This window comes from Brassica napus, chromosome A1, assembly GCF_020379485.1.
Source record: "Brassica napus cultivar Da-Ae chromosome A1, Da-Ae, whole genome shotgun sequence".
In the NCBI taxonomy this organism is placed as follows: Eukaryota; Viridiplantae; Streptophyta; class Magnoliopsida; order Brassicales; family Brassicaceae; genus Brassica; species Brassica napus.
Window position 1 is genome coordinate 4,997,938 of NC_063434.1, and position 11,878 is coordinate 5,009,815.

An 11,878-nucleotide genomic window follows, 5' to 3' on the forward strand; every position below is an offset into this window, starting at 1 on the left:
AATCTCTAATGTGAAACAGAGTTCGTAGCCTGCTTTTAATATCTAAATTAGCGTATTTGTTCTTTACATGTCGTGTCAGATTCTCTGATTAGATGTTTTTTTTGTGTGTCTATTGCATGATTAGATGTTTACGCGTAATTAGGGATTTATTTTCTAATAAAAAAATAAAATTCTATATCAAAGCATAAATCTAGAAGTAAAAAGTTTAATCGATGCTTATGACTAACCTGAGTCAAAAGCAAGAAATCACTGATGTGGGAACCTGTCACTGGTCCACTTGTCATCATTACACATGAGCTGCCCATGTAAGAGAATCTTTAGAACTTGTCTTCTTCTGTGGTTAGTCCCTCACCCTGTAAACCGTTCAACATGTTACCAAGAGTAATCAACTAAAAGAAGTGTTTGAAAATGCACAGAGTAAAGTATTTTATTAGATACTTAACGAATACTACTAGCATTTGTATTTTTATCTTTTTCGGCCATAAAAATTCTATTCTGACCATCTTTTTTCCCTTACCTGGTCCATTTCTTGATTCCTGTATGTATGTATATATATTGGCCTCCAATTGCTAAGTAAATGGATATTCCACCATAGTCACAATCTCATCAAGTAGAAACTCCATTAACAAGATTGCGTCCTCTTTCTCCTTCTCCTACTTCTCTCAAATTTTCAAATCTTTACTTCCTGTCAAAAGAAGAAACTCCAAAGCATTTTTGCTGTAAAATCTCAATGTCTGCCACTTAAATATATAGTACTTGTTAACTTTTCTTCCTCCAAACGTACCAACACTACTCCGTTCTTATAATTTCACATTCATAATCATTTCTTGTGTAAGCCTTCTTGTGGGTTCTTGCAGCATTAATGGTGCACTGAGTCTGTGTAAAGTAGTTAAACCACCTTTCCCTGCAAAATAAAAATTCGTTTTTTTAATCTCTTTTTCAGAAAACGTTAAGACATGGGTCAGGTCAAGTTGATGTAGTAAAGGTCAGAACCAACGTGAGAGAGAGAAAAAAAAAAAGTTCGTTAGCTTGTGATACTTGTCACAAGTTTCCTCACTATATTTATAACTACCTTGCTGAAGAGAAAACCCTCAAAACTTCAAAACAAAGAAGATGTCAATCTCTTGCACTAGAAACTTCTTTGAAAGATTCTGCGTCGAAGAATACAATATGGACGCAAGAAAACACAGCAGTTTCCTCTCTGCTGATCTCTTGCCATCTCTTGGAGCAAGAATTAACCAATCAACCAAGCTTCGCAAACACATAATCTCTCCTTTTGATCCACGTTTCAGGTGTGTTTATCATCTTTAGACACACTTCTTTTGTGTATATTTCTTTTGTTTTGCTGTTTTCTTGAAATTGTCGCTTGACGTTTGATTCAGGGCATGGGAGATGTGGCTGGTCATTCTTGTCATTTACTCAGCTTGGATTTGTCCTTTTGAGTTTGCATTCATTACCTACAAGAAAGACGCACTATTCATAGTAGACAACATTGTCAATGGCTTCTTTGCTATTGACATTGTTCTCACCTTCTTCGTTGCCTATCTAGACAGCCACTCTTATCTTCTTGTCGACAATCCTAAGAAAATAGCTATAAGGTGAGAATATCTACACAAGACTAGTAAGGTTTTGTGTGTTTAAAAGTAAGCAGACGTTTCATAATTTGTTAACAAAACTAATTGCCCATAAATGGATAAAACCTCTATATTACTTTATCTTATATTCTCATATATTTTTCAGGTACCTTTCTACTTGGTTTGCCTTTGATGTCTGCTCCACAGCTCCATTCCAGTCACTGAGTCTTCTCTTCAACTACAATGGAAGCGAAATAGGATTCAGAGTTCTTAGCATGCTCAGGCTCTGGCGTCTCAGACGAGTTAGCTCACTGTTTGCAAGGTTCATTTTCAATACTAAAACATAAGCAAACAGTGAGCTAACTCGTCTGAGAAGGCAGTCAACCGTGAGGTTTAGCTGGGTCATTGGAGGTGGGCCCATTGGCCTAGTCTGAGTCGAGCAGCTCAGCCATGGATCACTCCATAGGAGTATAGATTTCCCATTACCGACTGCCCAGCCTGCATTGCTCAGAATGAGGTCTCTGCCAATCAAGAGTCCTTGCCAGCCATGAGATTCCACTGATTTGTGTGTAGCCTGTAGGAACGAGGTCTCCGGAAAGTATTTTCCCATCAGGACTCTGCTCAGGAGACAAGTCGGGTTGTGAATTAATCTCCAACTTAGTTTTGCCAAGAACGCATCATTGAAGCTCTGGAAATCTTTGAAACCGAGGCCTCCTTCAGACTTTGGTTGTGTCATTTTCTCCCAAGAGACCCATGCCATTTTCCTCTTCCCATCTTTATCACCCCACCAAAAACCAGTTAAAGCTGATTGAATGCGCTTACATAGTGAGACAGGCAGTTTAAAGCAAGACATCGCGTGAGATGGGATGGGAGATAGGACACTTTGGAGCATCACCATCTTCCCCGCTGTCGTAAGATATTTATTCGACCACCCCTTTGCTTTCACCACAATTCTGTCAATGATTGACGAGAATAAATCTTTTTTCTTCCGTCCAAAGCTCTCGGGCAAACCAAGGTACTTTCCGACCCCTCCCTCTTTTTGAATGCTCAAGATATTCTTCATGCTTGATTTCAGTGATGCTGGTGCTTTACGGGAGAAAGTGACTGACGATTTATCAGTGTTAATGCACTGTCCTGAGGCGGTTTCATACCGCTGTAGGATCCGCTTGAGGGCTGTTGCGCTTTCCGCATTTGCTCTAGTAAAGAACATAGTGTCGTCCGCGAAGAGAAGGTGGTTCACTTGCGGACTGCCTCGTGCCACTCGGACACCCATCATCTCTCCCTCTATTTGTGCTCTGTTACACAACCCCGAGAGTACTTCCCCACACAGAATGAACAAGTATGGTGAGAGGGGATCTCCTTGACGGATACCCCGGCTCGGTTTAACTCTTCCTCTAGGCGAGCCGTTGATGAGGAAGGCGTAGGTAACTGAAGAGACACATTCCATTATCCACTCTATCCATGTCGGATGGAATCCCAATCTTTCAAGGACGAGTTGGATAAACTCCCATTCTAGCCTGTCATATGCTTTACTCATGTCTGTTTTCACAGCCATTGAGCAAATCTTCTCTGCTTTGCGAAATAGGATTCAGAGTTCTTATTCTCTCTCTCTCTCTCTCCCTCATTGTTCCTTTGCTTCAGGCTTGAGAAAGACATCCGCTTCAACTACTTCTGGACACGTTGCACAAAGCTCATTTCAGTAAGTCTCAAAAACAGATGAAAGCTCTGTTCTTTTCTTCTTTAACAAGAAACTTACAACTATATACTTGTCTATATATTAGGTTACACTCTTTGCAGTGCATTGTGCTGGATGCTTCAACTACCTCATAGCAGAACAATATCCTGATCCAACAAAAACATGGATAGGAGCTGTGTACCCAAATTTCAAGGAGGCAAGCCTTTGGAGCAGATATGTAACTGCTCTCTACTGGTCAATTACAACATTAACAACAACAGGATATGGAGACTTACATGCTGAGAATCCAAGAGAAATGTTGTTTGATGTCTTTTACATGCTATTCAACTTGGGATTCACATCTTACCTGATTGGTAACATGACCAACCTAGTTGTTCACTGGACTAGCCGCACCAGAACCTTTGTAAGTTTCACTCACTTTCTTTCGACTTTCGCGTCGTATGTTCAGTTAAAACTAATAAGAAAAGATGATTCAACAGAGAGATACTGTTAGAGCTGCTTCGGAGTTTGCATCAAGAAACCAACTCCCACCAAACATACAAGACCAGATGTTATCACACATTTGCTTGAAGTTCAAGACAGAAGGTCTGAAACAGCAGGAGACTTTGAATGGTCTGCCTAAAGCGATCCGGTCAAGCATTGCAAACTATCTTTTCCTCCATATCCTTCAGAAAGTGTACCTCTTTGAAGGAGTTTCTCGCAACTTCCTCTTTCAGTTGGTAAAACACTCATTTGTAAACTCTTTATCTTTCTTGAATCTTTTGTCCCACAAAGTTACCAACTCTGTTTACCTTTTTCCGACCAAGGTTTCAGATATTGATGCTGAGTACTTCCCACCTAGAGAAGATGTGATTCTACAGAACGAAGCTCCTACTGACCTTTACATTCTAGTCTCAGGGGCAGTGGTGAGTAACTTTATTTTGAAACATAAAGAAAAGTTTAAGTTACCTTCTAACATCTTTTACTCTCTCTCTCTCTCTCTGGTGGTGATTATGCAGGATTTTACTGCTTACATTGACGGTGAAAATCAGGTACGTGGACAAAATATTTAACCAAAAAGAATCTTTTTATGATCAAATAAGTAACAATAACCAGAATCGTTACATTCATGTAGGTTCAAGGAAAAGCAGTAGTTGGGGATGCATTTGGAGAGATTGCTGTTTTATGCTCTACACCACAGCCTTTCACAGTTAGGACAACTGAACTATCTCAAATACTACGTGTAAGCAAAAAATCTCTCATGAGTGCTATGAGAGCTCATGTTGAAGATGGACGTATCATAATGAACAACCTTTTCATGGTAAGTAAGCAAAGATGAAACTAATAGAAACTGAGTTTATGTTAGGTGTTTTCACACAATATTGAACTCATTTTATCATGATGAAATTTTCAGAAACTTAGAGGGCAACAGTCAATAGCAATTGATGATGCAAACAGCCAACCAGACTTCCTCCTCCAGAAGTGGCTTAGTGGTGGTCCAAAGAGAGGAGAAGGTAACACCAGTGGTCAAGGAAAGGGGCACAAATATTTACAAATAAATGATTCAGAGAGTATTGATTTGGAGTCAACCAGAAGAACTCAAGAACATAGGGTTGAGATAGAAGAAGGGGGAAAAGAAAACAAAGATATTAATGGGAAGAGTTGTTCTCATGCAGATCTCACTTCATTTAAGTTTCATTCACCGGAAACATATCCATATTGCAAATTCAGTAAACAAGAAGCTGCTAAGCCGGAAGATAGGAGAGTTACCATCCACTTGAAGTCGCAGGGGAAAGATTTGTCGAAGCTCATAATCTTACCTGCTTCCATGGAAGATCTTATGAGACTTGCAGGTAAGAAATTCAACTCTTAATGTTCTAATAAACAAGTGAGCGTGTGAAGAACAAAAGAATACTTCTCCATAAAAAAAAGCTCCTCAAATTAATTAAACAAAACCGCAATATTATGTAGGTGAAAAATTTGGAGATAGAAGCTTTACAATGGTCACCAGTGCTGAAAACGCAGAGATTGATGATGTAAATGTCATTAGAGATGGTGATCATCTGTATTTTTACATCAGTGAGCTTGAAAGCATAGACTCTTGACGTGACTTGTATTATGAATGTTAATTAGCCCTTCCATAAAGATGGAGAGTATGGCCTGTTCTTTTATCATTGATGTAATTTTGTAATCCAGTGTTATATAAAAATTAGATCATCAAAGAATAATCTAGAGAACAAAAAAAATTGGCATCTTAATCCCATCAGAGTAACAAAGATTCTCATCAAGTGTGTTCAAAAAACAAAGATTCTCATCAAGTAACAAATCAAAAACTAAATGAAGAAACCAGAAAACTATTATTAATAATGGGCCTGAGACCAACAGAAAGCCCAACTAATTTCCAAATAATACGCAATCAAAAATCATACTAAAATTAATAAATATCGAATAAGTAAACGAATTAATTAGACGCCATACCAAGATTTGTCTTAATTAGACGCCATACCAAGAGCAAATTCTTGCTACAAATATACAAGGGAGCCACGGAGAGGACACCTACTACTGGGAATACACAAAGACCGGCCACTATACCGTCAAATCTGGGTATTGGGTGCAGCAAAGCATAAATAAACCAGACCAGAGCGACAAGATAGTGGACCAACCAAGCCTCGACGGCCTCTTTCAGCGGTTATGGAAGATGAATACAAGCCCTAAAGTTCACCACTTCCTGTGGAAATGTCTCAGTGACTCATTACCTGCAGCTGCAAACATGAGGAACAGACATATAGCAAAAGATGGCAGCTGTGGAAGATGCGCTATGGAAGATGAGACGATCAATCATATACTCTTCACATGCCCATATGCTCGGTTGATTTGGGCTATGTCCCCAATTCACGCTCCACCAAACGGAGTATTGTCAGACTCTCTCTACGCAAACCTGGCCCGTGTGATGAACCTGGAGCATCAAGATCCTACTGAAAAGGAGTATGATGATCTCGTTCCTTGGCTGCTATGGAGAATATGGAAAAACCGAAATGAGTTCCTCTTTAAAGGAATAGACTATACAGCGCCAAGCACAGTCAGTAAAGCAAGAGAGGATTTGGAGGAATGGTTGAAAAGAAAGGAGGAAGAAAAAACTGTAGCCAATACAGCCCCCCGCAGCAGTCAACACCATCGATGGAAACCACCACCCACTAGCTGGATAAAATGCAACTCAGATGGAGCATGGCAGAAAGATCGACATCAAAATGGAGTGGGCTGGATAAGTAGGAATGAACATGGCAGACTGCTCTGGGCGGGCATGAAAAGCGTCCAGGGACTGAGATCACCAGCAGAAACAGAAGCAGAAGGAATCAAATGGGCAATGCACTCCATGCGCAGCCTAGGATACAAGCAGGTGATTTTTGAGACAGATGCACTCTTGATTGTCAAAATGATTGCAGGAACTCAAGAAATATGGCCAAACCTCAAGCCAATCATTATGGAAATACAAAGCTGTCTCACTGGGAACGCTGGCTACAGGCTCGAGTATTATCCAAGAGAGAGTAATAAAGCAGCAGATAGGATAGCAAAGGAGGCTTTTTCACTACAGAATCATGTCCCTAAGCTTTATTCTATTGTGCCAGTTTGGTTAAAATCTGTGTTTGAGACAGATTTGTCTACTGTAGTTCCAAACATTATGGGATGAATGAAAAGTAGTAGTTGAGCCAAAAAAAAAAAAAAAAAAAAAAAGATTTGTTATAGTTGCCTCGCTCACATCTTTTTGTTTCATCTTTACTCTCTCTCTCTCTCTCTATCAAACCAAAAGCCCTACTCCCTCTCTTTCTCAATCGCAATGGATGTTTTGATGAAACACAACCTTGTCAAATGCTTCATCATCTCTCTCATTCTCATTCTCGTCTTCCCTATCTCACCATCATCATCATCATTACCATCATCGCCATCATCATCATCGTCATCATTATCGAATCAAGAAACAAGAGTATCTACACAAAAGACAGAAACCTATCTCAACGGCGACGAATCACCGCACCAACTCGTCTACATCAAGAAAATGACGCCGTTTATCTTGAACCCGCGGCAACGTGATCAGCACCGTCGTCTTCGTTACAACCACCACTACTACTACTACCGCCATAGCATTCGTCGCCGTGGTCTTCGTCACCGTGCCAACTACTTCAAGATGATGACCAAGAAAAACAGTAACGGTTTTAACCGACCGGTCCGACCGGATACGTTTTCTGTTATGCTTCCCAAAGGATTCGTACCTCCTTCCGGTTCATCTCCTTGCCATAACCAGAACCCTAATTCCGCTTCCGCTCTCTTCTGCGATCTTTCAAAACAACCTTAGAGTTCTCCAGAACCGGTTTTCACGATTCTTTAATCACCGGTACAAGAAACGATTTTGCTCTTCCACTTTTGTAATTTTCACCTATTAATGAGAGATATTCGTAATGATCGATGCTTTTCTTCACTGTCCAATGTATAAAAGTAATTAGCATATATGTTAAGTTTCTTTTTGTCATTGCATTTATGTTAATCTAGTTTTGCTTAACTAGAAAATATAGTACGTAGCATAGAACAGGGCTTTAACCAGCTGTAAATAGTTTATTTAAACAACATTTATTTTATCATACGTGCGGCTAGGCTATTTTATTCTGAGAATTAAATATAAGAGGTCGGTAAAATAATACTATAAATACGATGATACCCATTAATACAGATGGAGAGAAATAGCATATTTGCCTCTGTTTTCAAGGTCAAAACGCATCGTTTTGCGGCAAGAACAAGAGAGTATATTAAGCCGATAGAATTGGAAAATAAGCATGTGAATTTGCATCGTGAGCATAAGCTCTTGTTTCATGGCCTTTTTTTTTCTTAGCTTCAGTTCCAGTTTTACGTACCGTCCACTCCAATGCCATAGATTTGCATTCTAATTCAAACCATAAATACTTAAGTTAAGGAGTTATATCATCCAGTAATATTAGTAGAATTTGATTATTAATTATCTATTTCTATATCTTGAATTAGAGAAACAATATGTGGTAGTTGATTCCAAACCGCTAGTGTTTGTGGATTCTAAGCCCAAGGGTCAAAGGAACACAAAGCTTTTCATGTGCGACAAGCCGGCAATCTAACGGGTTTTTTTCTTGAGCAATAAACTGTTTTGTTTATTGACTATTAATTTATCGATATACACATGACCAATTTACATGTTTACGGATTAGAATATTGAATCGAATATGAAATTATTTTATCGAACTTAAATAATTAAATTGTTTACATAGATATCTCTAACCAATTCAAATTATTATATTATATACTCAATAACTTTCCCTCTAAAATAGTCTTGATATTACAACTTGAATCATCGCCAATATCAAAATTGTACAACACTCCAAGGTCGTCGTGGCTCTATTCATTGCCTGTAAGAAGAGAAAACAGAGAATTCGTTATTATTACAACATTTATACTCATTGTGAACAAACAAAAACCATATAATATACATTAATTTGTACCTTAGTGGCAGATGATGAATAAGTGACAGATTCTGAATTTGCAGTCGTCGTAGACATCGTAGAGAATCCCAAATTGTAAGCCAATGATCCATCGGGTCGAAATATCCCATAGTTCTTCTCAGAAGTAGGACCAGGTTTCATATCTTCATTGAACAAGGCAAATATATAAACATCTAGCCTCGAGTTTCGTCTAGCCGGAGTGCCTTCTCCGGCGAATTGTCTCATCATAAGATTCCTATTATACGTGGCAGCATTCGCAGGAGATGCTCCAACCTCTCCAGCGTCTCCTTTTGATGGCCACCCTGTTTCGGCAACCCTAACTTCTATGTTACGGTACCCTAGTTTCGCAGCAGCGAAAGCAAGCGCGTCTACTTGAGCATACATCATGTTGTCGTAATGTAGCCTTGTGTTGGGATCGGTCATGCCGACGTTACGGTTGAATAGGACGTAGTCGATGGGGATTTTGTCGGGGTTGTCTTTGTAGGCAAAGTAAGGGTAAGCATTGATCCAAAAGGGAGATCTCGTGGCTTCTAAAAATTGAAGAAGTTGTTGCATCACGGAGGAAACCTCCGGCTTGAAACTTCCGGCTGATGGAGGATAAGATTCGGCAAGGACGGCGAGGGAGCTTGGAGAGGAGACTTGAACGTATCTGTCTAAACCTAATTGGACCAAGGCTTTGTGGATGTTTATCATCGCCGGCATCATGTATCTATTGCAAAAAAAAAATATGAAATCAAAGTTAGTATTATTGAAAAGTAATTTCAATTGTTATATAAAATTCAGCGTGAATATACGTTAGTTTGTGATTAGTTGTTCTATTTAATCAAGAGTTTTTTACCTTTTACGTGTTTTAGTTGCTTAACATTATTCAAATTGAAGTGGAGTTTTGATAAATAGTAAATATTAGTTATTTTCTAATGTGATGGTTCTAATTGACCAAACTTTACTAACTAGTTTAAAAATTAGATTTGAGATTCAATGATTATTAATTACCCGATTAAACTAGAGTCTTCGTCGGTGAAAAGCTCGTTTCCGACCATGATCCCGGTGATCCTTGTGGCCGGGATATATGGTTTGATGTGAGAATCCACCCATTGGAGAGCTTGTTGAGGATCTTGTAACAAGGTTAAAACTTGATTTTCGATGGTGACGATGATCTCTATGTTTGAATTTGCAAAGGCACTAAGAATTTGAGGATTAGTATCGTAGATTCTTGTTTTGGTGATCCTTAGAGATCTTAAGAGGTTAATAACTTTATCCGGTGAAGGCAAATTGTTCCCGACTTGTCCGTAGTTGATGCCAAGAGACGTTACACTTTGTAGTATATTCCCTGCAGTTATATCCAATCAAGGAATCAGAATTATAGAAAATAATGTCATGCAACACCTTTATGTTAAACACATTTAAAAAAATCATAGAGGTTACAAAAAATAATTACTAAAATTGGGATAATGATGTCGATAAGGAGATGCTAAATATGACAAACTAATGATTGACAAAAAAATTATGATACAAAAATTAAATCACCTGAGAAAACGAGAGAAAGCAGGAGAAGAACGTTAATAAGATTAGGAAGTCTTGTGAATGTTCTTGATGTCATATTGAGGAAGAGAGACAGAGGAGGAGAGAGAGAAAGTGAAGCTTTTGGGTTTTAAGAAAGGGTTTAAGGCGAATATATATAGACTACACAAGAAGCCAGCCAAGTTGAAATACTTTTCTTTGCTTCTTTGTTTTTTTTTTCCGTGGTTTTTTAATTTTATAAAATGAAAAAGGTTTAGGTTTGAAGTTTTTGTTTTCTAATGTTTCTAGTGTTTAGCTTTGCCTTCCCTATATTGCTTTTCTCATTTATGCCTTTTTTATCCATAGAGGGATTTGTATTAACCAGGACGAGGGATTTCTTATTAAAATAATAAATATTAGGCTCCATGACAATAAAATTTGCAAGCACATGTATGGAAATACATTTGTGTGTGTTTTGTTTACATGTATACTACAAGTTGTGCTAGCGATAGTGCTTTGTTTAAGAAAGTAAGCAATGTTATTGAATTAACAATAAAAAGGAGAACAAGAATGGGATACACATGTGGACGTAGTAGAAAATTGCAAAGCTTTCATAAAGAACCGGAAATACTTGTTGAAAGTTCGTTTCAACTAAGTAGGTGAGGGTCAATTAGAACAAACTTTGCTTCTATATACTAAAATTATTTCTTTAATATTGGTTATAAATTAGTTTGTAGTCTTATAATTCCTAATGAAATAAATTCTTAAAATATATGTCTGATAAAATCGTTTATATATACGCGTATGTGTATATGGTTTGATAGACTATGGTATATTTGAACATAGAGTTCAAACAATCAGATACTACAATTATTAATTATAATGGATTATTAGTCACACAAAGAGTAGTTATTTTCTTACTATTTTAAAATGTTATTACTATTATCTCATTTAAATTTTTGGTCTACTTAATGAAAATTTTCTTTGATTTTCCAAGAAAATGTTATTGCCAATTATTTTAATGGTAATTTTAAACGATTCGAAGGATAATGATGCATGAATCTTGACCGCAAGTGTATCCTAGCCCTTATATTGACCGAAAAACATCGACTGGATCTCTCGAGACAAAAGCCATTTGGAGATCCGATTTGACTTGACGTGTCAAAGGATTCAACGGTACACTGAAGGAAGCCTCCTCCTTTCTCCTTGAAAGTTTATTTTTAGTTTTCCGACTCATAAAGTTTAATATTCAAATCTCCCGGGAAATATTATATATTTATCAAATGTAGACAATATTTTTTACCGAAACTAGTCCAAAAACCATATGTTTTTCAAATAGAGTCTATCACCATCTATATTAGTATCGTAACAGAAAAATATTTTAAAAATTAGAAAAATTATAAACCATGTTTTTTTGGTAACATATGATATACTTTTATCATGGCTGATGTGACAAAAATTCAAGTTTATTTTCTAACATCCCCAACATATGTAGATTTATCCAACAAAAAGAAGAAGATGTAATGTATATAATTTATGAATCTGTTTTATTAATATGTAATTAACATTTTTCTTTAATAAATTTTAAGAATCTTGTTTTCATATTAGTA

At 37.5% G+C, this 11,878-nt stretch overlaps 4 protein-coding genes across 4 annotated transcripts; 3 read left to right on the forward strand and 1 right to left on the reverse strand.

The window, feature by feature from the left end:
- Nucleotides 1-305: 305 nt before the first annotated feature.
- On the forward strand, nt 306-5,477 carry LOC106423776 (potassium channel KAT2). The gene is made up of 11 exons (XM_048782295.1): nt 306-1,292; nt 1,383-1,598; nt 1,741-1,896; nt 3,216-3,273; nt 3,356-3,673; nt 3,750-3,989; nt 4,077-4,175; nt 4,269-4,301; nt 4,385-4,570; nt 4,664-5,102; nt 5,221-5,477. Exons 1-11 carry the CDS (start codon nt 1,114-1,116, stop codon nt 5,352-5,354), a joined length of 2,058 nt encoding a protein of 685 aa, XP_048638252.1. The 5' UTR covers nt 306-1,113; the 3' UTR covers nt 5,355-5,477.
- Nucleotides 5,478-5,947: 470 nt separating this feature from the next.
- LOC106350430 lies at nt 5,948-6,937 on the forward strand. The gene has a single exon (XM_013790315.2). It carries the CDS (start codon nt 5,948-5,950, stop codon nt 6,935-6,937), a length of 990 nt encoding a protein of 329 aa, XP_013645769.2.
- Nucleotides 6,301-7,774, forward strand: LOC106382239. The gene has a single exon (XM_013822237.3). The coding sequence runs from the start codon at nt 7,085-7,087 to the stop codon at nt 7,598-7,600; it is 516 nt and encodes a 171-aa protein (XP_013677691.2). The 5' UTR covers nt 6,301-7,084; the 3' UTR covers nt 7,601-7,774.
- Nucleotides 7,775-8,481: 707 nt separating this feature from the next.
- LOC106373143 (glucan endo-1,3-beta-glucosidase 14-like) lies at nt 8,482-10,447 on the reverse strand. The gene is made up of 4 exons (XM_013813363.3): nt 10,296-10,447; nt 9,762-10,098; nt 8,769-9,477; nt 8,482-8,675 (listed from the first exon to the last, which is right to left on the reverse strand). Exons 1-4 carry the CDS (start codon nt 10,366-10,368, stop codon nt 8,589-8,591), a joined length of 1,206 nt encoding a protein of 401 aa, XP_013668817.2. The 5' UTR covers nt 10,369-10,447; the 3' UTR covers nt 8,482-8,588.
- Nucleotides 10,448-11,878: the final 1,431 nt, after the last annotated feature.